General features: G+C 53.4%; 3 protein-coding genes across 6 annotated transcripts; 1 reads left to right on the forward strand and 2 right to left on the reverse strand.

Moving 5' to 3' along the window:
* Positions 1–34: 34 nt before the first annotated feature.
* Cfl1 (cofilin 1) lies at positions 35–3511 on the reverse strand. Its single transcript, XM_041661280.1, has 4 exons — positions 3357–3511; positions 1122–1429; positions 837–913; positions 35–684 (listed from the first exon to the last, which is right to left on the reverse strand). Exons 1-4 carry the CDS (start codon positions 3357–3359, stop codon positions 572–574), a joined length of 501 nt encoding a protein of 166 aa, XP_041517214.1. The 5' UTR covers positions 3360–3511; the 3' UTR covers positions 35–571.
* Positions 3512–5379: 1868 nt separating this feature from the next.
* On the forward strand, positions 5380–12048 carry Mus81 (MUS81 structure-specific endonuclease subunit). Its single transcript, XM_041661432.1, has 16 exons — positions 5380–5710; positions 5800–5929; positions 6721–6806; positions 7218–7316; positions 7453–7521; positions 7875–7960; positions 8374–8514; positions 8649–8744; positions 8842–8966; positions 9047–9144; positions 9933–10049; positions 10136–10231; positions 10384–10512; positions 10589–10692; positions 10963–11046; positions 11122–12048. Exons 1-16 carry the CDS (start codon positions 5576–5578, stop codon positions 11186–11188), a joined length of 1662 nt encoding a protein of 553 aa, XP_041517366.1. The 5' UTR covers positions 5380–5575; the 3' UTR covers positions 11189–12048.
* Positions 12049–12181: 133 nt separating this feature from the next.
* On the reverse strand, positions 12182–20203 carry Efemp2 (EGF containing fibulin extracellular matrix protein 2). Of its 4 annotated transcripts, none has more exons than XM_041661435.1 (11): positions 19709–20203; positions 18999–19025; positions 18736–18784; positions 17899–18105; positions 16552–16674; positions 16227–16343; positions 15980–16099; positions 14128–14247; positions 13920–14046; positions 13550–13745; positions 12183–12478 (listed from the first exon to the last, which is right to left on the reverse strand). In XM_041661435.1, the coding sequence occupies exons 4-11, from the start codon at positions 18059–18061 to the stop codon at positions 12317–12319; spliced, it is 1128 nt and encodes a 375-aa protein (XP_041517369.1). In that variant the 5' UTR covers positions 18062–18105; positions 18736–18784; positions 18999–19025; positions 19709–20203; the 3' UTR covers positions 12183–12316. The 4 variants fall into 4 exon arrangements, with proteins under 4 accessions (XP_041517367.1, XP_041517369.1, XP_041517370.1 ...); XM_041661436.1 differs by having other exon boundaries at positions 17899–18151; positions 18999–19036; XM_041661434.1 differs by having other exon boundaries at positions 18999–19116.
* Between the last annotated feature and the right edge of the window lie 1820 nt (positions 20204–22023).

Here is a 22023-nt window from a genome sequence, read left to right on the forward strand (position 1 = left end):
AGGGTCCCCCAGATCTCAAACCTGAAAAGCCACCTTGTTAATTAGCCTTTTTATTGGTTTTTTGTTTTTTTTTTTTTAAATTGAAGGTCCCTTACTGGTCCTGCTTTCATGAGTGGCTGAGAACAAGGGGAAGGGGAGGGCAACCAGCTGGCAAGGGAGGGTCATTTCCACATTTCATTTACACACAGAACTAAACAGACAAGCACAGAGTCACTATTGTGGTTAGAAGTTGGCAGCATGGGATGGGGGGATAAGGAGTAGGGTGTCGTTAAAAAAAAAAAAAATAGGTCAGGCTCCCCCCAAACTGGGTGCCTGGGAAGGGACTTGGTCTGCTTCAACCCAAGAGGAATCAGAAGATCAAAAGCCGTTTGGGAAGGCCAGAACCGTCAGGGTGGAGGGAGAAGGACGGTCCAGGGGGTGGGGGGGACATTTGGCAACTGGGGTGAAGGGATTACCCTCCCCCTGCTGGGATCCCCCCAGCCCCTCAGGTCTGGCAGGAAAGGGGCAGCCTGCAACACCCATGAGCAGGTCTGGGGCTGCTAGATGCTCCAGGCAGGGGGCTGGAGGCGGCTCACAAAGGCTTGCCCTCCAGGGAGATGACGGCACTGCCACCTAGTTTCTCTGCCAGGGTGCAGCGGTCCTTGACCTCCTCGTAGCAGTTTGCTTGTAATTCATGCTTGATTCCTACGGAGAAAGAACAGTGAGCGGAAGACTGGGAAGCAGCCCTCAGAGCAGGAAGGTGCCACCCAGCAGGCAGAATGGAGGACCCCGTTGTTGTCATCCATTCCCCACAGCAGTCATGACAACAAGAGGGCATACGAAGAAGGAACCCTTACCTGTCAGCTTCTTCTTGATGGCATCCTTGGAGCTGGCGTAGATCATTTTGCTCTTAAGGGGTGCACTCTCAGGGGCCCTGAAGACAAAACAAGGAAACTGCTGCAGCCTCCCCTAGACAACGGATGACTCAAGAATAAAAGTACCCCTACTCAACAGTGTGTTTCCCCACCCCCACGTTCCTCATTAGTTTTGTTACAGCCCTGACCCCAAACCTAGGATGATTTCTGCTAAGCTCTAAGAGAGGGAAGAGGTGGCAGGCAAGAGAGCTCGGATAATGAGCTCACCAGAAGATGAACACCAGGTCCTCCTTCTTGCTCTCCTTGGTCTCATAGGTGGCATCATAGAGAGCGTAGCGGCAGTCCTTGTCTGGCAGCATCTTGACAAAGGTGGTGTAGGGATCGTCCACAGTCTGCCCCACATCTCCTACCAGGATCTCCTTGCCCTCCTCCAGGATGATGTTCTTCTTGTCCTCACTCAGGCAGAAAAGCACCGCCTTCTTGCGTTTCTTCACTTCTTCTGGCGTCGAAGACTTGCGCACTTTCATGTCATTGAACACCTTGATGACACCATCAGAGACAGCCACACCAGAGGCCTGAAGGACGAGCCAAATAATACACCTTGTGAGGGAAAAGATTCTGGGGTATTCTCTCCAGTTACAGGAAACCTCGGTCAGAACACCAAGAGAGCTAGCTCTCAGCCCCACAGAGCTAGTAATGTCCCTGCAGACACAAGATGGTGCTGCCACCCCCCACAAATCCATCACCTAAGGACTAGTTGGGACAAACTCCCTGCAAGTGAGAAAATCAATTATCTAGTTCAACACTGGCATTAAAGGTTAGAAACAGCATTTGTTAAAAAGAAACATAGCCAGGGGTGGCGGAACATGTCTTTCCTGAGTTCCAGGACATTCAGAGTGACACAGCGAAACAGAGAAACTCTGTCTCAAAAAAACAAAACAAAACAAAAAAACCAACTAAACAAAAAAACCCTAAAGAAAACAAAAACCATTGAGAACTGCTGGGTTGTGAACGGCAAATGCAAAGAATTTGAAAGCTACTGATTAGGTTGACACCACTCTGCCGCTAGATTAAAATGCTGACTTAGATACAAAAGGAAGACCAAGCACTTGGGCCATAGACTCATCTCCAGGGAAGAGGGGATCAGAACTTCACAAAGACAACAGCTGCTCAACAGTTCATTTAAGTCCCCAGAGCCTTCAACGCACCCATGGCATAAACGATACTGCCCTGCCAAGAGCTCCCAGACACGAGAATTACAGCCCCTAATTAGGGCCCTGCTGGACAACTCCCTACCATCCAATAGTGGTTTAGAGTCCTAAAGATCACTGACCAATTAATAGGTCACGCTGTAGTGCCCAAATCGTCAAAACTTTCTACTTTGTATGGCCCTGGGGGGACGACCCAATCAGAAATGTGTAACCAACACCCCAACCATGGAACTGCAGAGGAAGCTAGCCACGTGATTCACCCGCTTCCGGAGTAGGCGGGGAAAGGAGATTGGTTTGGGCGCAGGGCCTCCCCAAGAGACGCTCGTATCCCAGAAGCAGTAGAACCTACGATGTCTCAAAGCCTAAAGATCGCTTTTAGGAATAATCGTTAAGGCCGTCAGCTTTAAGAGGTAGCACGGGCCATTCACACAAGCATCAGTTTTCCAGGCCCTCAGGCTGAACATGAGAGCTGGGTGGCTTCCGGGCGGTACCCGCCTGGGTCACTTCCCTAAACGCGGCTCCACCCTCGGCCCCATCCGGCACAGTCAAAGGCCTAGCTCGTCCAACGCAGAGGCCGGGATGGCAGGACCCAGGTCTGTGCGCACGCGCTGCTGTACAGCGCCGTTCCAGCCCTAGTCCGAAGTAGAGTGAACAGAGAAGGCTGTGTAATCGCTCTTTCTAGAACAGGGGCTAAAGCCTGAATAGGACCCGCTCTACTGGCGGTGCAAGGTCCTGGTCTCAGGAGCCAGTGCTTCAACCCTAGCATCCCCCCCACCCTCCGGCCAGTTGCCCCCGCCCCTCCCAGACGGCGGCATCCCTGCCACCTGCTGTGGAGACAAACCCATCAGCAGAGGGAGGGTGATGCGAGGAAAGGAACAGCCCTTGGGTGGGGCGCGCGCCGACATCTCGCGCGCGCTTTTCCCTAGCGGCCCCGGGGCAAGGTTTGGATGCCGCGTGCCCTGGACCAGCGCGCGCCATCGAGAACCGGCGAGCGTTGTTCGAGGCTCTGCACACTGGCCCCCTCCCCCACGGCCAGTGTCCGTGCGGGCGCGCGAGCGGAATGGGGGTAGGGAAAGGAGCCAGGGGGCGCGCGAGCGACGTCCGAATCGGCCCTTCCCAGTGCCCACGGGCGCGCACGCGCGGCCTGCCCTTCATGGCAAGACCCTTAGTCTCGCTCGGGGCGCTGGGGGAGGGGATACTGAGAACGCTTCTCTGCCACCCCCACCCCACCCGGCGCGCAAGCCACTGATCACGAAACCGCCACCCTCGGGCACAGTGGCCTAGTGCTCACCATGTTTCCGGAAACGAAAGGGAGACGGGGAGAGCTACAGAAGAATTAAGCCGCCGCAGCTGCTACCGGGATCCGACTGAACGCGGCCTCTCCCGGCCCCTTCCGTTTAGTAGGAGCCGCACAATGAGGGGCGGGGCGAGCTTCCGGCGCTCGCCGCGCGGGCCGACGGGAAATGAAGTCCCAGTATTTTGCACCGAAGGGGAGTTAGCCGCTCCCGGATTCCGGAGCCTGAGGCGCGGGGGAGTAGGCGAGGCCGAGAGGCGGGGCTGTTGCACGGGGAGTGAGCCTATTGGTGCGATGGACCAGGAAACGCTCTTGGCTGAGCAGAGGCCCATCGCTTGATAAGATGACCTGAAAATAATTCTGTCCTGAGTCTCTACTTATTCCCAAATGAAGTGATTTTTGGTTACTTATGGTTCCTGATGATCAAGACCTTAATGAATCACTGGCTTGGAATCCGCTTGGATCGCCAAGTACAACGGTGTCTTCAAGCCAGTAGACTTGCTTCCCTAAAGTGTCCCTCCATGTGGAAAGTCACTGTGACTTCTAAGAGGTCGTATGAAATTTCAACAAAAGAATAGGATTTTAACAAACTGAAAATGTTACAATAAAAAGTTTGAGAGCTTTGGTTTTGTTAAAGACAGTTGGCAAATTCTCGGATCAAACGTAATTCATGGGGGAAGGGTGGAGAATTGTGTATTAAAGACTTCTTTACATTTCCTTTTCCAGGCGATGAGAAAAGAAATACTTATTTGAACTTAGCTCTCGAGTTGGTAGGTTTATGGTTATTTTGACACAAAAACAGAGACAATCTGAGAGCAAGAGCTTAAAATAAACTGGGGTGGGAACTCCAGGAACATTTCTTTGACCTCGAACAATGATCATGGTCTCACACTCTGCAGGAAAAGAGGACAAGATCGCGAGCAAGTTAGAGGCGAAAGAAACTGTGTCCCTTGACCTCCCTGTAAGCCGAATAAAGGGTGTTAGTGAGGAGCAACCCGGGGAGTGAGGCATGACGGGGGTTGTAGTCAGAAGCCTCTCCCAGCACTTAAGGGTTGAGCCGCTGAGCTCCAGGTGGAGGCCAAAGCTTGACCCCCTCGCCCAAGCGCCCCGCCTAAAGAAAAAGCTAGCTCCACCTTTTACGAGCCTCGCGGTTTCCCAGAGCAACTGGGGGGTGGGGCCACGCAGTTACCCTGGAGACGCGCTCCTTCCGCCCCCGGCCGCGGGTTGCCCTAGATGTCCTTATTAGGGAATGAGACTCCAGGGGGCGTGCCCAGCCCGAGCGCCAGCTTCAGGCTCCTTATAAGGCTGCCTGAGGAAGGCCGAGGGTGCGGAAAGCTAGACTGAGAAGAGGGTCTGTCCGTGCGGCGGCCGACGACTTCCGGCATGACAGCTGGAGAGCGTGGGCTGTTCCAATCCCTGAAGAGACCCTTGTGCTGTATTGATCGTTGTGTGCCCCAACCCGAGCTGTCCGTCCCCTCGCACAGTGCCCACCTTAAACCTCCCTGGGGCTCCTCCGCTTGCAGTGAGCCGCAAGAGCGAAGGCGCCAACCATGTGCCTACATTCGACCTCCACATCTGCCAGCTTGCACCTCACACCGACACACGCCCTCGCCGTTCCTTTAGCCTGAGCCTTCTGTGTGCATCCCCGACTTTGCACCCTCGCATTTCGAGATCTTTCTGCTACTCCTGCCTTACTTTTAGTTCGTCCCTTGCATCCCTTCATAGATGTCTCTCCCACAGATATTCTTACACTTGCGTCCGACCCTCTCCCCCACTCTTCTCAAGCCCTCGTTTTCCAGCCTCTCCTGAAATCGCCTTTTGAGACCTTGAAGCAAGCCAAGTTCAGGCTCCTACGTGCTTCCCGAGCCAGCCCTCCCGGTCACAGGGGGCGCTGTCCGTCCTTTTAATTGTCAGTACAAAATGATCCTACTCTCGAATTTCGGTGTGAGAGGAAGGGGCGGGCCAAAGCTCCATAGCCTGGGTGGGGCCTATCCAAAGGGCTGGTGCGGGGGGGGGGCGATGGGGGGGGCGATGGGAAAGGTGGTACGGACCTAACTCTCTCCGGCCTCCGGGGAGGGAGAGGGTTGCTTGAGCCAGTGCCCTGCTGGGTTAGAGAGGTCCTACTCTCAATCGGGTGTTCCTATACCAATTGCAGAACTGTCGGGGTCCCAATCTCATGGTATTTTGGAAATTCCAAAAGAGCCAGTCTAGATCTGATGGCCGCACCGGTCCGATTGGGCCGGAAGCGCCCGCTGCCGGTTTGCCCCAACCCACTCTTCGTTCGTTGGCTGACTGAGTGGCGGGATGAGGCAGCCAGCAGAGGGCGCCAGACGCGCTTTGTGTTTCAAAAGGTGAGTCACAGCTGGGTCTTCTGGAGACAGGACCCAGATGATCCATGTATCCGAGCGTGATTAGTTCCTTTCTCCCTCACCCTTCCCAGGCTCTGCGCTCCCTCCGACGGTACCCGCTACCTCTGCGCAGCGGGAAGGAAGCCAAGATCCTTCAGCATTTCGGAGACAGGCTCTGCCGAATGCTGGACGAGCGGCTGAAGCAGCACCTAGCATCAGGCGGTGAGCGCCTCGGGGAGTTGGTGATCCCTAAATTTCCCGGATGCAGGCTGTGTCTACCTTGGCTTCAAATTCCCCACTCTCAGTGTGGTTGCTGTTGGACCCAGGGCTACTGATTGACGCCCTTTAGCCTCATAGTTCCCATGTACGAAGCTAGCCAATGAAACATGCCTGTAATCCCAGCATTTAGGAGGTGGGGGTAACAGGATCGGGAATTCAAGGGTAGTCTGGGCTACTTGAGAATGTCTCAAAAATGACAAGGGGTAGGGCATGGTGATGCATGTTTTTAGTCCCAACACTCAGAGGAGGAAGAGGCAGGAGAATCTTATGAGTTCGAGGCCAACCAGGACGTCACCCAATGACACCCAGAGGATCCAGCCCCCTCTTCTGGCCTCTTCTGGCATTGCATGTCAGTGATGCGCAGAGGTGCACTGACCAAACACTCCTCTACGTACCATAAAAATTTTTTTTTTATTGAGAAAAGGAGGAAAAAAATGTTTTTTAGGGGCTGGAGAGATGGATCAGAGGTTAAGAGCATTACCTGCTCTTCCAAAGGTCCTGAGTTCAATTCCCAGCAACCACATGGTGGCTCACAACCATCTGTAATGGGGTCTTGTGCCCTCTTCTGGCTTGCAGGCAGACACACAGACAGAATATTGTATACATAATAAATAAATAAATATTTTTAAAAAATGTTTTTTAAATATGACACCAAAATTCACAAAGTGAGCAGAAGCATCCAGGCTCTTCCTGGCATCCAAATTGGGTGCAGGACTGACTTCTGTTCTCTGCAGGTGACCATGCCCCCAGCCTACCAGCTGGAGAGAAGAATCAAGCCAGTGAAGGGCCACCTGCTCAAGGCCAGGACTCTCCCGCGCCAGTGAGGACTGGGAAGGGAGTGGAAAGCTAAAGGGGAGGTTTGAGGGGTTTAACAGCCCTGTGTCCGGCTCTTCCGGATTTAGGCTGGCCTGGGACAGCCTCTTACCCTCGCTAAGCGGCACTCCATTAACTCCTGAGTAGGGTTACTGAGATAGCTGTAGGTGAGGTTCCAAAAAGCTGCTGAGAGACCTAGTCCAGAAAGTTGGGGGACTTCTACCGTGTCCTTGTTCCCCAGTAGCCGTAGCTGGAGGCTAGGCCTGGCATATACCCCCAACCTTGCCCCTGCGCCAGCCATGTTACAGTCCATGTTTACAGGGCTTCGTAGCATCTCCCTCCCAGGCCCACGTAGCCTGCTGAAACCTCAGCGGACACTGGCAGGCATTTGAATTCTGAGCCCCGCTGTCTGTCTCAGGTTCCCACCCAGCCTCAAGCAGGAAGCGCCGGGGGCTATTGGCCAGCACAGAACTCGGGTGCCCGGGCCGTCCTGCTGCAACTCTACAAGGAGCACCTGGTAAATGTCTCCAAAAGGCAGTTACGTTGGGTGAGGCAGACCCACAGAAGTCCTGGGCACTGTTCATGCTGGCCACTCCGTAGCAGGTTGAGGAGCCCTGGCCCTGAACCTACCCTCATATCTACCATGGTTTCAGAATCCTGATGGTCACAGCTTCCTGACCAAGGAGGAGCTGCTGCAGAAATGTGCCCAGAAAGCCCCCAGGGTGAGCATCCAGCTGACAGTGGGCAGATAGAGCCCACTACAGTCTTCCTGCCTGCCTGACAGGCAGGCAGCCTTGGTATGAAATCTGATCCAATTATGGAACACGGCTAGTGACAGAGGATGTTTAGGCTTGGGAGTACTAGGGCCTCTCTGAGGGTCTCCTTTCCTTTTCTTTTTTTATTTTTAATTTTTATTTGCTATGCATGCGTGTCTGTGCAAGGGTGTCGGCAGCCCTGGAACTGCAGTTACACATAGTTGTGAGCTCTCACGTGGGTGCTGAGAATTGAACCAGGGTCCTCTGGAAGAGCTAACCTCTGAGCCATCCCTCTAGCCCATCTCCGTTCCTTTACACAGGTAGTTCCTGGAAGTTCAAAATCATGGCCTGCCCTCCGAGGCCTCCTCCACAGGAACTTGGTCCTCAGAACACATCGGCCATCCAGGTACGGGCAAGCTGCAGGAGACACAAGAGGCAGGCACACACCTTTAATCCTTTAATCCCACCACTCGGGAGGCAGAGGCAGGCGGATCTCTGTGAGTTCGAGGCCAGCCTGGTCTACAAGAGCTAGTTCCAGGACAGGAACCAAAAAGCTACGGAGAAACCCTGTCTCGAAAATCAAAAAAAAAAAAAAAAGATTCCAGAATATTCTAGGGGGGGAAGTATGGTTCCGAGTGAAAATAGGGAGGAGCTGTAGGACATGCATTGCAAAGCTGAGGCAGCGATCGGGAGGTCCTGAGGATAGCTGGTCTGAGGGATGGAGCAGGAGGTGGGGTACCAACGAGGGTAATGCTCACCTAGCTTGGGACAGCAGAGTTTGCCAGGTATAAAGGTAAAATTGTATCCTCCACCCCCCAGGTATGCACTGACCCCAGAGGGCCTGGAGCTGGCCCAAAGGCTGGCCAAGGCAGAAGGCCTGAGCACGCCGAACACTGGCATTATGCCAGAGGAGCCCCATGAAGAGGAGTCAGCAGCTTCAGCGGCCACTTTGTCAGCACTGTAAGGAGGAGGGAGAAATGGAGGACCATATCTCAGGGACCTGTAACTGCTGAGCCGCAGTTGTCCCCGTGAGTTGTGGGGACCACCCTGGCACTAAGGGTTCTGGCCTTATGTAAGCCCCCACTTCCTTACAGTGGCGCCAGTGAAGGTGGCGTCCAGCAGCCGCCACTGGAGCTGAGGCCTGGCGAGTACAGAGTGCTCTTGTGTGTGGACACTGGGGAAACCAGAGGGTGAGTGAAGTGGGGCGGCCGCGAGAACACCTGGAGGATGTGGAGGGCGGTGAGTGCTGGCTCACATTCGCCTTGGCCCTCTCTCTTGAAATATTAGGGCAGGACGACACAGGCCAGAAATGCTCCGAGAGTTACAGCGGCTGCATGTGCCCCACACAGTACGCAAGCTGCATGTTGGGGACTTTGTGTGGATAGCACAGGAGACCAGGCCCAGAGACCCAGGTAAAAGGTCATGGGCAGGCATTGGAGGCTGGCCTGGGTGGGTCAGAGGAAGACAGTAAGACTCTTTGACTCCTTGACAGCGAGACCTGAGGAATTAGTCTTGGACCACATTGTGGAACGCAAGCGGCTGGATGACCTGTGCAGCAGCATCATTGACGGCCGCTTTCGAGAGCAGAAGGTGCTTAGCCTGCACACGCCTCGCTTCAGAGGCCTCTAGTCACACCTGTTCTGAGCCCCTTTTAAGCCATGAAGGTGCAAGTAGGAACCCACAGTTATCTAGGCTGGCCTGAGAAACGTAAAGACCCCTTGAGTGCCTAACCCTAGAGATCTCATAGCATTGGAAATGCAGAAGCTATGCCCAAGTCTTAGCAGTGCGCTCACCATAGGGTCACAGAGGTCAGTAATAGGCCGAAGGAGGCCTGGAGAATATGTAATGTCCAGAGGTTCAGGACTCCTACAGGAGTCATAGCAAGAGCCGGTTTGCTCCTCTGAGACAGAAGAGGAGCCAGTAAAGATAAGACTGTAGGATCAGGGTCTCCTTGAAATCATATATATAAATATGTATATAACTAAATGAAGTGTGTTGTTAAATCTGTGTGTCAGAGCTTAATAGTTACAGACAGTTGTGAGCTGCCATGTGGGTGCTGGGAATTAAACCTAGGTCCTCTAGAATAGTCAATGTTTTTTCTTTTTAAAGATTTACTTATTTTATGGGCATTAGTGTTTTGATTGTATATATGTCTATGCAAGGGTGTCGGATCCCTTAGAACTGGAGTTACAGACAGTTGTTAGGTACCGTATGGTTGCTGGGAATTGAGCTCAGGTCCTCTGGAAGAGCAGCCAGTGCTCTTAACCTCTAAGCCATCTCTCTATTTCCATCTCCTTGCAATCTTAATGTGATATATGGTTGGCCCAGACATGTAGGCATTTGGGCCTGACCTACCCTGCTTTTGCCTGCCTTCCCAGTTCCGCCTGAAGCGCTGTGGCCTGGGGCACCGAGTATACTTGGTGGAGGAACATGGGTCTGTCCACAACCTCAGCCTTCCTGAGAGTACACTGCTACAGGCTGTCACAAACACCCAGGTGAGCTGGAGGACAGGGCCAGGCTGGCAGATTTTGTACTCCATGGATTAGACCTGGAGCCACCTCCCTTGGGTCCTCTTCTCCAGGTCATTGATGGCTTCTTTGTGAAGCGCACGATGGATATTAAGGAGTCAGCTGGCTACCTGGCCCTTCTGACAAAGGGCCTAGAAAGACTGTATCAGGTGAGCAGATGCCTCTTTCAGCACTGGGCCCTCACCTGGTGGTTGCTGCCCAAGGAACCTGGTTACTCAGGTTTCCCACTGAGGCCTGGGAAAGGAATAGCTGGGGGTTAAGTCCTAAAGCCTACCCTAGCCTCAGTCCCCTCTTCTACTAGGGCCACACCCTACGTAGCCGCCCCTGGGAAACCCCAGGGGATGCTGAATCAGGAGCAAGGCCTTCCACAGATCCTCTCTGCTCACTCCTCACTTTCAATGACTTCAATGCAGAAGCTGTCAAGAACAAGGTACTACCCTTGCCTTGCCTATGGTTAGGTGACCTGGTCCTAGACCACCCCTGATTGAGGCCTGTCCCAATCCCAGGCCCAGTCTGTACGAGAAGTATTTGCCCGGCAGCTGATGCAGGTGCGTGGACTAAGTGGGGAGAAGGCAGCTGCCCTGGTGGATCGATACAGCACACCAGCCAGGTACACCCCAGAGAGCCACTGGGTTCCTCTACCCTTCCTGTGTGTTCAACTTAAGCAGTGCTTCTGGAGAGAGAGCTTGGCTCTGTGTGGGAGCCTTGGAAGGTTCTGTCCCAGTGTTTCCCAGAAAGGGAGGGCAGACAGGATGGAGGAGGGCCTCTATTGCCAGGATCAGGAAACATGCAGTGTCCAGACTCCTCTAGGCTGAACCCGCCTGCCTTAGCTGTCATGATGCTGGCCCACATAACCAGCCACTGCATGTCCCACCCCCAGTCTCCTAGCTGCCTATGATGCCTGTGCCACCCCTAAGGAGCAGGAGATGCTGTTGAGCACTATCAAGTGCGGGCGTCTGCAGAGGTAAGGGTGAGACACACCCTGGGGAGAAGACTGGGTGGCCCGAGGCACCAGGCCAACCTTCTGATTCTCTTACAGAAATCTGGGACCTGCTCTGAGCAGGACCCTGTACCAGCTATACTGCAGCCACTGCCCTCTGACTTGAGCTCCACCTGGAGACACATCCCAGAGCCATCTTCACTTCTACCAAGGCTAGCCAGCCCTTTAACTAGGATTCTTTGGGCTATAATCAAAATCTGAACGTTTGTGGTCTTAGAAGTTAAGGAAGCAATGCCAAGGTCCTTATGAAATATGCAGGAACAGGCAGACTACACCTTGTGATCCAGTGGCTTTTGTTTTGTAGTGTTGGTGGTGGAACCCATAGCCTTGTGCATGCCAGGCAATTCCTCTTCCACACAGCAATGATCTGCAGCCTTGTACAGTGTTTCTCCACCCACTCCTGAAACCCAGCTTGGCCTAGAACATGCTGTGTAACCCATGCTGGCCTAGAATTCCCAGTCTTCCTAGGCCCACCTTCCTGGTCCTGGAATTAAAGGTGTGGAGCACTATACCTGGCCCATATGGTTCCTTTTTTTTTTTTAAGGCAAGCTCTTGGCTAAGCATGGTTGTGCAGAGTGTACACTTAACTTGTGTTAGGCTAGACCCTATGCAAAACTAAATAGACAGCTAGATAATGCTCCTTAGAGGTTGGGCATTCCCTGGTCCGGGAGATGGAGTCAATGGGGCACTCTAGCTTTGCAACTAAGTGGCCCCTGATCAAGTAAGTTTCTGTGACAAAAAGCACCACAAGTTGGGATAGAAACATGTTCTCAGTCCAGTTGCCTCATCCTGGTGACTGGAGAACAGTAGGCTTGTCCAAACGTGTAATTTGGTGTAGGGCTGGGATAGTAGCCCCAGACCTCTTGGCACTGACCTGAACATGGTTTCTGGGGCCTAGCATCTGCCGAGCTCTGGGGTTAAGGCCTAAAGTGTCCACTCCTTAGAACTCCCTGCTCAGGTTGATTCTGATGAATGACACTTAAGCTCTGGAACCTTCTCAGCCTGAATGCAGAGAGGACCCTTTGGGTGAAATTTGCCTGCTTCTCTCACAAGCCCAGTGCCTTCCCAGGCTGAGGTTACTCACCCACCTCAGCCACTAGGACTCCTTCTCCCTTTATTGTCCTTCACATCATTGTCTCTTTAAGCAGAACAGTCATCCCTAAACCCCAGGCTCCTTAAGCTGTGGGGGGGAGAAAGAAGGGGGCCCCACCCAACCCTTCCCTGAGGGTCTCCTTCAGAAGGTGTAGGCTCCCACAAAGACGGTGAGTCTCAGTACAGAGCTGGCCCGGTAGCTCATAAGAGAGTTCATGGTGACCATCTCCAGGTCCAGCACATACTCCCGTGGTCCTGTCACTGGCCTGGCAAGGACCAGCATGGCGCTGACATTGTTGATTTGCTGCAGAACATAGAGACTGTGTTAGCCTGTAAGTCAGGACCCTACTCCAGCTTCACCCCCTGCCCGTGCCCGTGAGGCTGGGCACTCAAGCTCTTACCCAGCTCTGACGTTTCTCTTCCTCTCCAGTGCCCAAGCCCCCTGGCCCCTGACCCTACCCACCTCGATCTTCCCTCCATCATGACTACCTAAAGACTCAAGTTTTAGAAATGATTGGCCTTTAGTGACCTAGGCTGGCCCACTTCCCCCTTTCAAAGTATCCAAGTCTCTGTTTCTCTCTGTCTGATTTTTTTTTGTGGGGGGGGAGGGTTTGAGACATGGTTTCTCGGTAGATTTGGAGCCTGTCCTGGAGCTAGCTCTTGTAGACCAGGCTGGTCTCAAACTCCCAGAGATCCGCCTGCCTCTGCCTCCCGAGTGCTGGGATTAAAGGCGTGCACCACCGCCCAGGTGTCTGACTGTTTTGATGCTGGGGAAGGGACTGGGGACCTGAATGGTAAGCACATGTTCTGCCATGGAGCTGTGCCGCTAATCCCAAAGCAATTTTGAAAGGAGAAATAAGTTCTGATGCCAAACACCTCAATGCTGAAAACAGCATAAGGTCCTCACATCCACACCAGCAAAACTCAAGCTCTGATCCCAGCCCTGCAGGAACTATATTTCTTGTTTTATGGATAAGGATGTCAAAGCCAGATAGGAGAAACCAATGCTAGGACTCAAACCCCATTAACTAACTGCCTGTTAGAATTGCCTGGGACCCGTGTACTGAGGATGCAGAAATCTTGACTTTGAACATGAGGACAGGGCTTTGAGAGAAGAGGCAGGGCAGCTCCCACTTAAATGGCTGCAGGCACTCTATTTTTTTTTTTTTTTGGTTTTTCGAGACAGGGTTTCTCTGTGGTTTTGGAGCCTGTCCTGGAACTAGCTCTTGTAGACCAGGCTGGTCTCGAACTCACAGAGATCCGCCTGCCTCTGCCTCCCGAGTGCTGGGATTAAAGGCGTGCGCCACCACCGCCCGGCAGGCACTCTATTTTAGATTATCCATGTCAACTGTGTGTGAGCGGAGAAGCACCTTACCCGAATGTAGAAGTCCCCCTGTGTGTTTCCAGCACGGATCTGAAAGGCATTGTAGGCGCCAGGGTAGACAGAGGTTGCCTGGATCTGAAACACATCCGCAGGCACACTTCGCTCGGAGGTGATGCTCATGTAGCGGTGCACAATGGATGAAGGCTGCTCCCGACACAGCGGGTTGGAGACAGGGCAGAGGCAGCGGCTAGAGACCCCAAGACAGGACCAGAATGAGGGCCCATTTCCCAAATACTCATCTTCTAAAGAGGAAAACCCAAGCACATAAGACTAACTCCCATGAGGCATCATGGGTACTCACCAGCCTGATTGAACCAGTTAGCCCCCATAGCCCTCGGGAACTGCCTTCAGGTTGACTCACTTGTCCGACACTTGGACATAGGGCTCCACACAACGGTTGGTATCCACGCAGCGGTAGCCCCCATGGAAGTTCACACAAGTTTGGGCCTCAGAACACTGGTGTGCACCTGATTCACACTCGTCAATGTCTGTGCCAAGGGAGGTGAGGTTGGATTCTGGCTCTGACACCAGACCCTAAGATCCTGCCCGCCCACCAGCAGCACCTGTACCTTGGCAGAGCCTCGTAGCCAACAGCTGGTAGCCTTGTGGGCAGTGACAGGAGAAGCGGCCTGGCTCATTGACACAGCGATACTGGCAGAGGTAGCTGGAGTAGCTGCACTCATCAATATCTGAGGGAGGGTGGGGATGAGGACCCTGGGCCAAAGGTAGTCCTCGCAACTGAGTCCCATAGTCATTTATGGAGAGAGCCCAGCCCCCCCAAAAGCTGATGTGGAAGAGAAGGGATGAGATAAACCCAGTAAAGCTCAGAAGGCGGACTGGGGGTTTCAAAGGTTAGAGGGGCTGGGGCTAGAGCTCAGTGGTAGAGTGGTAGAGAGTACTTGCCTAACACGCTGGAGGCTCTAGGTTCCATCCCAGCACAGAAAGGGAGAGGAAAAAGAAAAGAGAAAGAATAGAAGCTTGGCATGATGCTGTATGTTCATAATCCCAGCATTTGGGAGGTAAAGGCAGGAGTATTTTTTTTTTTTTTGATTTTCGAGACAGGGTTTCTCCGTAGCTTTTGGTTCCTGTCGTGGAACTAGCTCTTCTAGACCAGGCTGGCCTCAAACTCAAAGAGATCCGCCTGCCTCTGCCTCCCGAGTGCTGGGATTAAAGGCGTGCGCCACCACCGCCCGGCAAGGCAGGAGTATTACACCAAGTTCAAAGCCATCTTGTCCACACAAGAAGACCAGCCAGGGTTATATAGCAAGTTCAAGGCCAGCCGGAGCTACATAACAAAACCCTGCCTCAAAAAAAAAAAAAAAAAAAAACCAAATGGGTGTTTGATCACAACTCTTGGAAGGCAGAGGCCAGCCTGGTCTACAAAAGAGACTGTGGGCCAACCAGGGCTAGAGAGTGAGACTCTGTCTCAAAGTAAGAGCAGACCTTCCAGCTTAGAGGGAACCTCTTTCCCAGGACTTTAAGAATACTTAAACAACGCACCAGCGCAGCATGGTGGCCCATGCCTTTGATCCCAGCACACTCAGCAGATCTCTGTAGGCTAGCCTGGTCTACACAGACAGCTGCAGGATAGCCCAGGGTTACATAAACTGTGACAAAAGGCACCAGGGATCCAAAGGCTTGGCCTAAGTCCTACTAACTAATTCTAGGAAAGGTCCATTTGCATGCCAATCAAAGGAGTGGGTTGGACTGAAGAGTCCTGTGGACCTAAGCTGCTCTGGTTTTTAAAGTCCTGCAATCTACAGTCACACTATCCAGACTTCTGCTGTGTGCGCCCCACATACAGCATACTGTCTCTTTTGTTCCTTTCACACAGCTGAACACCAATGATGTCAAGCCCTGGCCTGATCTCATCCTTCCCTGTCTAAATTGTGACAAGTCACCCCATCTCTGAAAGTGGAGAGATGAGAGTCACCATTTCCTCTGGACTTTCTGCTTGCTTTTTACAATTCTGCCGACACGTCTGGAGGAGTATTAGTGTCCTGTTTGCAGAGATAAGTCATCGTTGACCAGGTTAAGTGAGACTAAGCATGTACGTTATAAAGAAGCAGTGCTTCCCATTTTGCTGCCCGAGACTGGATAGAGCCTGTACCATGGACCCTCTCCATAGTCCAAATAACCTGGTTACAGCAGACATACGCTCAGAAAAAGAAAGACTTGTCCTAGTGCAGGGTTCCAGTGCAAGTCAGCTCAACTTCCATGAAGACTGGCACCCACACCTTCCCTATCTCTAGCAAACTTCAGCAGGGCCTGACATACCATCCCCACCAGCAACCAGCTCAGGGTGGCATGCATGGAGGTCTGTAGGTCCAGAGAATCAGACATGGAAGCTTCAAGCGAATGGCCACATGACCGGAGTTGGTCCATTATGTTGCAAGCCCAGTAACACAAGTGGACTCTCACCACTGCAGGAGAAGCCATCCCGGTGCAGCTCATAGCCTTGGTTACAACGACACAGGAAGGTCCCGTAGGAGTTGAAGCAGCGTTGCTCACATGGGGCTCCCATGTCACACTCGTTCACGTCTGAGGGTGCCAGAGAAAAGAGGAACGGTGAAAGCAGAGGCACTGCCCAGAGCCCCAAACTACTGGGCTCAGGAAAGAGATCCTGCCCCCATCTCACACCGCTCTACCCGGGATCCCAGAGCCTCACCCACACAAGAGCGGTTGTTAGGTCCCAACTGGAAGCCAGGCTCACACTGGCAGCGGAAAGAGCCTGGCAGGTTCACACATCGGTGCTGGCAATAGCGGTAGCGACATTCATCTATGTCTAAGATGGAGGCGGGAGGGAAAGCAGGGCACGAGTCAGGTGGGGAAAACAGGACACCCATGCTCATGCCTACCTCAGCTCCCTGCATGTAGCCTCCTGTGTCTAGTGACAAGAGGGTACCAGCAGCAGAGGACTGGGCTAAGGATGAGACATTATGTCGAGAGCTAGTCACAAAGCAAGAACTAGGAAAGTCACTCTCTGAACTCACCCACGCACTCGGGCCCAATTTTTCGGTAACCGTCAGGGCAGGTGCACTGGTAGGAGCCAGGCAGGTTATGACAGTCCTGGCTAGGGCGACAATCATGCAAAGCCTGGGCACACTCGTCCACATCTGTGGGAGACACCATTCAGCCCTTACCTGGAGTCCCACATGCTACTGACCATGTCAGACACCTCAGTTTGGGAGAAAGTGGCCTATACCAGACGTCATTCACGTGGGCACATGGGTAGTTAGCCCCAAAACATGAACATGTGATATAGGTCCTCCCAATAGTACAAAAAACAGTCCACCAGGAAAGGCACCCATCAGGTGAGCATATAAAACAAGAAGTCGGGTCTGGTGGCACACACTTTTAATTCTAGCACTCGGCTAGAATTACACATAAAGTACACATAGCTGAGACAGAGGCAGGAGGATCCCTGTGAGCCAGGGCTACAGAGTTCCAACCCAGCTAGAGCTACATAGTGAGACTCTGTCTTAAAAATAAATAAATAAATAAATAAATAAATAAATAAATAAATAAGGCCTTGTCCATTTACACCCCTTAGCTGACTCTCCTAAGACCATCCCTCCTCCAAGGCCAGTGGTCCCCAAGGCTGAGTCCAGATCAAAAAGCCGGCTGAGGCTGGGAGGAGAGCTCTTGCATGTCTGCACAGGAAGTGAAGGAGCTGCTAGGGACTTCCTGGGCCAGCAGACCTGGGCCTGCAGCAGCTGAGGGCTTGGATCTTTCTCTGAGGAGTCAGAGGCCTCTCAGCAAAGAAATGAGCAGTTTGCAGTATTTAGTATGAAAAGTTACTTTAATGTTGTTAATTAGGTAATACTTTTGAGCTAGGAGCTCAGGTTGGCCTCAGACTCCTTGTGCAGCTGAGGATAACCTTGAACTTCTGATTGTCTTGCTTCTACCCCCCTAGTGGTGGGATTACAACTGTGCACCACCATGCTTGTTTGATGTGCTGCTGGGGATCAAACCCAGAGACTCTGTCTCAAAAAACAAAGTACACATAGCTGAGCAGAGGTGGCACACACCTTTAATACCAGCATTTAGCACCTGGGAGGCAGAGGCAGGGATATCCGAGTTCTAGGCCAGCCTGATCTACAGAGTAAGTTCCAGAACAGCCAGAGCTACACAAGGAAACCTTTCTTGCAAAACAAAACAAAAATTACTAGGGAGGGCAGTAAAGAGGATTAAAACAAATTAAATATGAAGTATGTCAGGAGGATGATACCATGAGCAAAACCTGTTACTTTGTATACTAAATACAAAATTAATTAAAATAAAAAGGCAGGTAAGAGGTGTGGAAGCCGAGGTGTCAGCCAGCATGGCTCCCCACTTACCCACACAGCTCTCCTGTTCATCAGGCTCATAGCCTGGTGGGCAAGGATTGGGGTGCTGAGCAGGGGGCACTGGTGGCGGAGGTCCTTCACCGTGTAGATCGTTGATGACGGCAGCGGAGCGAGGCAGACACAAATAGCCCCCGTAGTGGTTGATGCATTTCATTTCACCCTTGCAGGCCTCAGGGATGGTCAGGCACTCATTGACATCTGCAGAGAGGGGCCTGCTGGGCACAGCCAGTCACCTGGGCTGGCCCTGGAGGTGGTGGGAGGCAGAAGCCTGACTTGGCCCTCTCTAAGCTGAGCCACAGAGCAAAGCTTTCTCTCTGCTCAGCAAACCAAGGCTGCTGACCCAGAGCCCCTCCCAGGGATTTGCAGGACTGGGGGTAGGGCCACCTATGTCCACTGTTGTCCCTATTCCCCTGCCTCCAAGTGAGTTTCCATTCCTCCTTAAAACCCCACCTCTACCTCTGCCCAAGAGTAATTTGCAGGCCTCCTGCCCCACAGAGCGAGTACTGCCCTGCCAGGTTGCACTGGGATAGAGAGCTGGGCTAGGAGAGTAGAGAACACTCAGGGAAGGTGTGCATATTGCCGTTTCTCTGGGCGATCGCCAGGTGCTCTCTTGCCTACTGCAGAGAGAAGCAGGGTTTGTTGGGCTTCTTGAATGGGTAGGGCTCCTAACTCAGTGGCACAAGAGAACCACGGCTGGCTTTGGCGCAGCCAAGCTGGACACTGAAAAGGCCACCAGGTTTCTGAAGCAGCTCTAGGAGAAGGTGTCCCTGGGAAACAATAGTCCCCTTCCCGGTTCTTGAAGATGGCTAGTACCCCAGGCATACTCACCCCGGCAGTGTTGGCTGTCTGCGTCCCACTCGTAACCATCCGTACATTCCTGGAAAGGAACCGAAGTGGCCAGTGACCACCCTGGCAGTCTTCTCCAGCCAGGCCAAGGCCAGGGCCTGAGCTCAGTTATGCTCAGATCAGCTTCACACAATGGCCCCCAGCCTTCCATCCCCCAAGCAGAGGAGAATCTTCCCCAGAAGCAGGCACCCTGGTCTCGCTGTCCTTCCCATGCCATCCCAAACTGGTGACCCCACGGTCCGCACCGTGTAGCTGTCCGGCTCTTCGGAATCCTGTGGAGACGCTGCTCCCAAGAGCAACAGCAGAAGCGCCCAGAGCAGTAAAGACCCGGGGAGGCAGGAGGCAAAAGGGAGCATCTTGGGGCTGGGAGGTGGTGGGCAGGGGTCAGGGGCCTCTGCCACGACACCCCCCATTCCCTGTATCAGGAAGGGTAGCCGGGGTTCCCAGCTGTCTCGTCTCAGGACTGCGTTGGGAGCACCGGAGTCTTCCAGAGCTGGAGACCGAGTCCTTTCGCAGGCCTGGGGCTCGGGCCCGCAATCCCGGACTGCCCCGCCCCGCCCCCGCCCCGCGAGTCGTGGAGCGCAGGCCTCTGGGCCGCCACCCGGCCCGCGCCCTCCCTCCGCTGGCGGCCACTCACTCGTTGACTCCGGCGGTGCCTGCGGGCGGACGGACGGACCGCGCAGCACACTGGACGCGCGGCCCCAGGAAGCGCCCCCCGCCCGCCCGCGCGCCCGCCGCGGCCCACCCCGGCGCCTCCGCCCGCCCTGCGGCGGATTCCTGAGCCCGCGCCAGGGGGAGGGACCCCGACCCCCCGGCTTCTCCGCCCGGGCCCGGCCACAGGCCCCCACCCGGTCCCCCGCGGCGCTGCCTGCAACGGCCTGCAGGCGCCTAGCCAGAGATCGCCAACGCTTGGGTCCTTAGGCAATTGACCTTGATGTTTGGCCCCCAAACTCACCTGGGGACCCCAGACCCTCACTCAAAATGTTATCCTGTCCACCTAGACCCTATCTAGCCTGGGTCTCCAGACTCCCATACTGTGCACCTCAGTTGTAGCTAAGCATCCTGACCCTGATTCTGCGCCTCTCAGAACCTACGAGGCACTTAATTCTCAAACGTCCAAATCCTGCTTTCAGAATTTTATCCTGTGCTCCCCCTTAGATGGTCTTATAACTTCATCCAAGGTTTCCGGACTCTCGCCCAAGCATAAAATTAATTGTCCTTCTCCCTCGGCCCAGGAGCTCCAGGTCCTCCAGGTGATCTATCTACTCAGGGCACTGCTTCCCCTGCGCCTGCCTGCGCAAAGTGACCCTCGGATGGGGCGAGGGCAGTAATTGTCTTGGCCCGAAATGAATGGAAGCCCCCGACTTGAACTTGGGCCCGGAGGACACTAGGGCCCAGTGCCAGCCTTTTCCCGACCCTCTTCCCACCCAGGTCCCCCACTCAGTTTCCGCCCCCGTCCCCAGCAGAGATCATGCCTTGAAGGCGGAGTCTGGGTGCCTTAGCTCCCAGGAAGGGGCGAATGGGAGGGACTTCGCGTTGCCCACGTCTCAGGGCGGGACTAGACGGGAAAGGACAGCGTGTCCAGGGTTCCTGTGCCTGGCCAGGACTGCTTGAGGCAATAGCCCTACCTTCCTTTCCCTTACCTAACCTCTTCCCAATTTTATTTTGGAGGAGAGTCCTTTGCGGAATGAAAGGCGTGTGCGCTACCATGCTCGACTCTGCTATGATTAATAATTTAAAAAAATCTGCTTCATTTCATTAAATTGTCTGTGTGACAGGGTTTCTCTATAACTTTGGCTCCTGTCCTGGCACTAGCTCTTGTAGACCAGACTGGCCTCGAACTCACAGATATCGCCTGCCTCTGCCTCCCGAGTGCTGGGATTAAAAGTGTGAGCCACCACTGCCCGGCTGTGTAATATATTCTTGTGCCTATGTACAAGTGGAGGCTATTGCTCTCCACCTTCTGTGGAGGGTTTGACCCTGGATCTGGAGTTCACTATGTCAGCTAGGAGACTGGTTGGCCAATGTGCTCTCAGGACCTGCCAGTCTCCCGCTCCCAGGCCCTCCAGCACTGGAGTTACAGACAGGCATCATCACAGTCGGCTATTATGCTAGTGCTGGGGATCTAAACTCAGGCCCTCCCTCGTGTTCGTGGCAAGCACTTTACCCACTGAGCCATCTCCCCAGCTTCCACTGCCTTTTTTTTAGGAAAAAAGAAAAAAAAAAAAAAGCCGGGCGGTGGTGGCACACGCCTTTAATCCCAGCACTCGGGAGGCAGAGGCAGGTGATCTCTGTGAGTTCGAGACCAGCCTGGTCTACAAGAGCTAGTTCCAGGACAGGCTCCAAAGCTACAGAGAAACCCTTTCTTTTTTTTTTTTGTTTTTTTTTTTTTTTTTTTTTTTTTTTTGGTTTTTCGAGACAGGGTTTCTCTGTGGTTTTGGAGCCTGTCCTGGAACTAGCTCTTGTAGACCAGGCTGGTCTCGAACTCACAGAGATCCGCCTGCCTCTGCCTCCCGAGTGCTGGGATTAAAGGCGTGCGCCACCACCGCCCGGCCTGAGAAACCCTTTCTTGAAAAAACAAAATAAATGAATAAATTTTTAATGATGTGTATATGTGTGCGTCTATGTACAGGTGTGTACCCCCGAGTGCAGGTGTCCACAGAGGACAGAGGTGTCCCCTGGATCTGGCGTTGAAGGCAGTTGTGAGCTGCTTGATGTGGGTGCTGAGAACCAGACTCAGGTCCTCGAGAGGAAGACTGGAGTCATTTCTTCAGTCCTGTCGTAGTTTGTCTTTTACGCAGTAGAGGGCTAGAGTAACTCAGTAGCACCTGCTTGTTTAGCATGACCAGGACGCAAGGTTCAAATCCAGTAACACACACACGCACACACACACACACACACACACACACACGCACACTGAAGTAGAACAAAGCACAGAAAAGAAAAGGAAAGGGAAAGGAAAAAGTGTGGGGAACGGATGAAGTCCCCAGTGAACACGTGTTATTGATATTACCCCAGCCATGTCAGAACCGTGGAGATGGCAGGGCGTTCTCCAGGTCAGGCTCAGAGGAATGACAGAGGCCTTCTGTGAGCGAGTGCAGATGCTGACCTTGTGTGCATTTTGCAAGCCCAGATGACTGCGTCCTGAGACTACTCCCCTGCAGAGACCCCTGAGGAGATTAGCTAACTTTCCTCCTCCAGCTCAAGAGATAAACTGTCCTGAGTTTCCAAGGCTGTTGGTGTGTCCCCTCAGAACACATGGCCCACCAG

This window comes from Microtus oregoni, unplaced genomic scaffold (assembly GCF_018167655.1).
Source record: "Microtus oregoni isolate MIOR12 unplaced genomic scaffold, Mior012 000012F_ref0000307, whole genome shotgun sequence".
NCBI classification, from domain to species: Eukaryota; Metazoa; Chordata; class Mammalia; order Rodentia; family Cricetidae; genus Microtus; species Microtus oregoni.

Bases quoted from the DNA above. Each gene is read 5' to 3' on its own strand.
- Cfl1 (XM_041661280.1), bottom strand. The intron at 914-1,121 runs GTGAGCTCATTA...TTTTGTCTTCAG, and splicing joins GACCTGGTGTTCATCTTCTG to GGCCCCTGAGAGTGCACCCC. The intron at 685-836 runs GTAAGGGTTCCT...CTTTCTCCGTAG, and splicing joins CATCAAGAAGAAGCTGACAG to GAATCAAGCATGAATTACAA.
- Mus81 (XM_041661432.1), top strand. From the start codon at position 5,576: ATGGCCGCACCGGTCCGATTGGGCCGGAAGCGCCCGCTGCCGGTTTGC. The intron at 7,522-7,874 runs GTGAGCATCCAG...TCCTTTACACAG, and splicing joins GTGCCCAGAAAGCCCCCAGG to GTAGTTCCTGGAAGTTCAAA. The intron at 10,232-10,383 runs GTGAGCAGATGC...CTCTTCTACTAG, and splicing joins GCCTAGAAAGACTGTATCAG to GGCCACACCCTACGTAGCCG.
- Efemp2 (XM_041661433.1), bottom strand. From the start codon at position 19,166: ATGGGGGGTGTCGTGGCAGAGGCCCCTGACCCCTGCCCACCACCTCCC. The intron at 16,100-16,226 runs GTGAGGCTCTGG...TGGCACCCTCAG, and splicing joins TAACAACCGCTCTTGTGTGG to ACGTGAACGAGTGTGACATG. The intron at 14,047-14,127 runs GTACAGGTGCTG...CCCTTGGCACAG, and splicing joins GGCTACGAGGCTCTGCCAAG to ACATTGACGAGTGTGAATCA.